Genomic DNA, 4,659 nt, shown 5'->3' with positions numbered 1-4,659 from the left:
GGAGGGACAGCGCAGGAGGGGAAGACCCTCTATGAGATGGATTGATTCGGTGACTGGGGTAATCGGGATGGGTGTGTCTGAGGCGGTGCGGTTGGCGCAGGATAGAGCAGGGTTTAGAGCTGTTGTGCATAGGGTCGCTATGAGTCGGAAACGACTCGACAGCACATCACAACAACAACAACATATATTGAGAAGTCTTAGTATCACAGTGTAATATGTAATCTTTCTAACTGAGAGTTTGGCAGTTTAAACCCATCAGCCACTGTATGGGAGAAATGTGAGTAGTCTCCAGTCCCATTCAGATTGACAACATCAGAAATCTTATGCAGAGGCATCATGAATCTGAATTCACTCAAAGGCAGTAGGTAAGGGTAGGTGAACATCTACTAAGAGTCTATTACTTCTCAGGCATATAGTTTTAATCATTACAGCAACCATATAATTATTATTATTATTATACTGATTTTAAGGACAATGAAGAGAGAATGTGAGAGGTTAAGTAATTTGCCTAAAGTCATGCAGCTATTAAGAGGCTGGGCTAAAATCCAAACCCAGCTTGTCTGACCCAATAGTCTTATCCCTACTACTCTGTAGGAGAGTTTCTGTTTATATTTCTGGTGATGTTTGGAAGGAGGAAATAGCCCTTATTTTAAAAATAAAAGCATCAATAAAACCTTCCATTTAAGCTTCATTTCTTTTACTTCAAGGGATATGTTGTCATTTTATTTCTGACAAGATTCACATAATTGGAAGGAAAGAATATAAAACATAGTAATTTTTTTTCCAAATCAACCCTAATTAAATCATCAAATCATTTTGAAATGAAATCTACTATGTGAAGCCAAAACACAGATTCCTTATATCAAAGTCTCAGCAATGGTCTCGTCTGATCATTCCATTTCTTAGACACAACCTCTAATAGGTTATTTTTTCCTGGGAAATGAACCAAATTACTTGGGCGGCTAACCTGTTCCTCCAGTTGAAAGTCTTCTGAAATAAGAAAATTGTCCTAAGGCAATTTCTCAGTTGGTCAAGAAGGAAACTAGGCTTCCTGTCTTTCCTTCTTCTTCTTTTTTTTTTTTTAAATTAGTGACAAGAGAAGCTAAAGTATAGAGAAAAATTTAGAGGAGAAACCAAAACAATACAAAACCCCAAAGTTTAAGGGTATTGTGAAGAGGCAGAAGTGGCCAGTGGCCACCTCAAGATGATTTGCCATCCCCCAGCTGCTTAATCCTCCTTCCCAAAGATACTTCTTTGTGGAAGTTAAAGGAAGAGAAAGCAAATGGGAAATTAGATGCAGGAACAGATTTCATCACTTTTTTTTTAATAGGTCACTGGCCTTTTCCCATGGGAAGTACAGTCTCCATGCTATCCTGTCAAGATAATACTTAGTACAAGTAGTAAATTGCTCCAAATTTGGAACAAACTTTACATCTGTAGAAACAGGGCTTTCCATTAAGAAGTTATATATTCTCCAGGATACAGAATCCAAGATCAGAGTTCAAAGACACAGGGATGATTAAATTCTGTCCTAGATGGGGGAGCTCTTGTGGCCTAGTGGCAAGAAACTGCACTGCAATTCCAAAGACATGTGGTTCAAGGCCACCAGCTGCTCCATGGGAGAAGGATGGATAATCTCCTCTCATGTGATTAACTTCCTCTGAAAACCCACTGAATGGTTATCAATGGGTCAGTTCCAACTCTATGGTACACAACTACAGATGCCTTTGGCTTCACTAGTCTTCCTCTGTTTCTTTCCAAGAGCAACCATGTGGCGTTTTTCTGAAAATGGCATTTCACTGTTCTATGCATTGGTTTCTTAGAGACAAAATGGATGAGAACTATATATTCCAAAATATGATAGAGGAAAAAGCACCTCCAAGAGTAAGATATTGCTACTCTCACCCTTCTCCCTTTCCCCAAATCTAAATGCTCAGAATCTCCAGTAATTCTTTTCTTTCTACGCAAAACCTCTCTGTTCTAGAACTCATACTTTTGTCTTGCTCTGTGTTGCACTCAAGAAAATGAATGATCACTAGATTTTAGAGCCAGAAGAGACATCAGGATGAACAAATCCATCCCCTCACTGCTTTTTTTTATTTCACATGAAACTTTGTAAACAGAAAAATTAAATGTTTGTTGTTGTGTACTATCCAGTCAAAATAAACTCACAGGTGACCCTCCAGTGGGTTTTCAGGGACAGTTAATGTCACGGGAAGAGACTACCCATGCCCATCCTTCTCCCACAGAGTAGCTTGTGGATTAAAACCGGGTGCCTTTGGGATTGCAGTGCCCTTTCTTACCACTAGGGCACCAGAATTTCCCTCACTGCCATTTTTTTCACCTGAAACTTTGCAAGCAGAAAAATTAAATGATCTTCTCAAATTCATACAATGGATTCTTGAAACGCCTAGCTAGATCTAGAATCTAGATCTTCAGTGTTATGCATTCTTTGAAAAATCAAAAGTATGGTTTTAAATTACTCTTTTGTACACCTTTTTATACACTTATGGTACACAAATTAATGGATTCTTGTGTAAAATTGTGGCTACATTTGCCCTAATTAAAGTGATGCCAGGGAGCTCTAACAGCCTAGTGGTAAGAAACTGCACTGCAATCCCAAAGACACATCATTCAAAGCTACCAGCTGTTCTGCTGAAGAAGGATGGACAATCTCCTCCCTTGCTGTTAAATTGCTTCTGAAAACCCTCTGGAGGGTCAGTTATAGGTTGATTCTGACGCGATGGTACACAACAACAGTTACTTTCATAGGGTTGCTATGAGTCGCAGTTGACTCGATGGCATGTAACAATGACAACAAACTTCCTTTCAGGCAGTACTACATAGTCAACAGCAAGAAAAGCTGCTATTAAGAACCTAACCTGATTCTAACTATACACCCCCTTTCTCTAGGACCAAACCTGGACTAGAACTCAATGGGAAATTCCTGATAAGCATCAGGGACTTCCCAAATAGAAATGTGCTTCCTGCCTCCATGAGGTCTTCTCCCAAGGCCCAAGTCCAAAGTCATTGCTCCCTCTGTTGGACTCCTAATTGGCAATACTCTGGCTCCCATTAGGTGGCTTACTGATGATCATATTTTATAGCTTGCTGAGATATTAGAATGAAAAACTCATCCCCAATACATCAATTTCTGTCAGATAAAGAAATCTGCAATCATAAAAAATTAATGGTTTCTCAACTCATAATGTGGTTATATTGGAGGACCTAGAACCAGAACCTATATCTTCTTATTCATAAGTTAATTGCTCTTTCTCTCTCAAATGATCTTTCAAATGATCTTTCAATTACTGTATTTTTGTCTCCCATTATTTTTAAGTCTTTACCTCAATCATATTATTAGTTTGCATCATATTCTTTAAGGACAAGATCTATGTTTGACACATTTTCATTTAATTAAAAGTGTTTAACAGGGTTCCAAGAAAGGAGAAAACACTCTACAGGCATTTTTCATTTGACAAATTAATTTAATTGCTAAACTCTGTAACCAACTTTAGCTCTTTCTTATACTCTTTCCCTTTCAGGTACTCTTTCCCTCTCAAAACACTTAGACAAACCTCCAAATCCATGTGATGGCAAGATTAGAACTATATTTACTTTTTTTTTGTGCTCACATGTCACTTCCTTCCAATAAATTATAGTCATACTGAGTGATAAAGACAGTAACTAGAATAACCACACACAAAAAGAATGATAATAAATAGCAACCTCAGGTACTGTTGCCTCCTTACCTTGAGTGAGAGAAAAAGAAAAAGTAGTAAACTGAAGAGGCAAAGCAATAGGAAAAGGATTGTTGAGAAGAACAGCCTTAACTTCCAGGATGATCTCTGTGCCCCTTGAGGATTTGAATGGTTGATAGCTATAGTCTCCATGTGGCTCAGGTTCATTTTCTGGAGGAATGAGAGCTGTGGAAAGGAGATATTCACAAGTGATGGGTGATGCCACAAGTCAAGTTTTGTATAGTAATTGTCAGTGGGTGTAGAGGCGGAGTTTTCCTTCTGACAGCATGTTGGAAAAATGATACTTTGAGGCTAATGCTGACTGCTGACTCTCATTTGGAGGCTTGCCAGAGACAAGAAAACAAAAAAGGAAAGAAAGGCTAAAAGCCAAAGCAAACACACAGGATTAAGAGCCAACACCGGGGAAGTTGTTGAAGGGAATATAAAAATAAAACAGCTTCTTTCTCGAAGCCAGAGGAAGTACAATGGAACTCAATACCAGAAGTGCTATTCAGTTCCAAATGTATTTCCAGATGAGAAAATTAGATCTTACAAGAAATAAAATTCAATATTAGATCACAGCGTACTCCAGACATAATGTGCATATAGGGTAAATGGTTGTGGAGTCATTGAGAGGCAAATGCATAATTTTGAGTTTTTTTAAAAAAAGCTTCATTAATCTCTAGGACGTAAAAATATATATTCATGCTAAATGCTTAGGTTTTCTCTAGAAAAAAGATCAAATGTGTTACTATTATTAATAAAGTAAGTATAAATAAAAATTTAAAGGTACATAAGTTCTAGATTCTCTGCAACTTTAAAGATTTGCCAATCCACTGCTGTTTATCAAATAGAATTGCCAAACAAAAAGATACTTGCCTGCACCATATCCTACCTTGAGCTTACGCTCTATTCCAAA

General features: G+C 37.8%; 1 protein-coding gene across 1 annotated transcript in view; it reads right to left on the bottom strand.

Annotated features, from left to right (window-relative positions):
• TNFSF18 (tumor necrosis factor (ligand) superfamily, member 18) overlaps positions 1 to 3,954 on the bottom strand; it is an 11,348-nt gene extending 7,394 nt beyond the window's left edge. Inside the window, exon 1 of the mRNA XM_006892685.1 lies at positions 3,753 to 3,954. Coding sequence (XP_006892747.1) covers positions 3,753 to 3,908 — 156 coding nt within the window. The 5' untranslated portion in view covers positions 3,909 to 3,954. The remainder of the gene's footprint in view (positions 1 to 3,752) is intronic.
• Between the last annotated feature and the right edge of the window lie 705 nt (positions 3,955 to 4,659).

Source organism: Elephantulus edwardii, unplaced genomic scaffold (genome assembly GCF_000299155.1).
Source record: "Elephantulus edwardii isolate Elephantulus edwardi_28Jun2011 unplaced genomic scaffold, EleEdw1.0 scaffold00117, whole genome shotgun sequence".
NCBI classification, from domain to species: domain Eukaryota; kingdom Metazoa; phylum Chordata; class Mammalia; order Macroscelidea; family Macroscelididae; genus Elephantulus; species Elephantulus edwardii.
The sequence above is the reverse complement of the archived record's forward strand: the minus strand, read 5'-3'. Positions and strand labels throughout refer to the sequence as shown.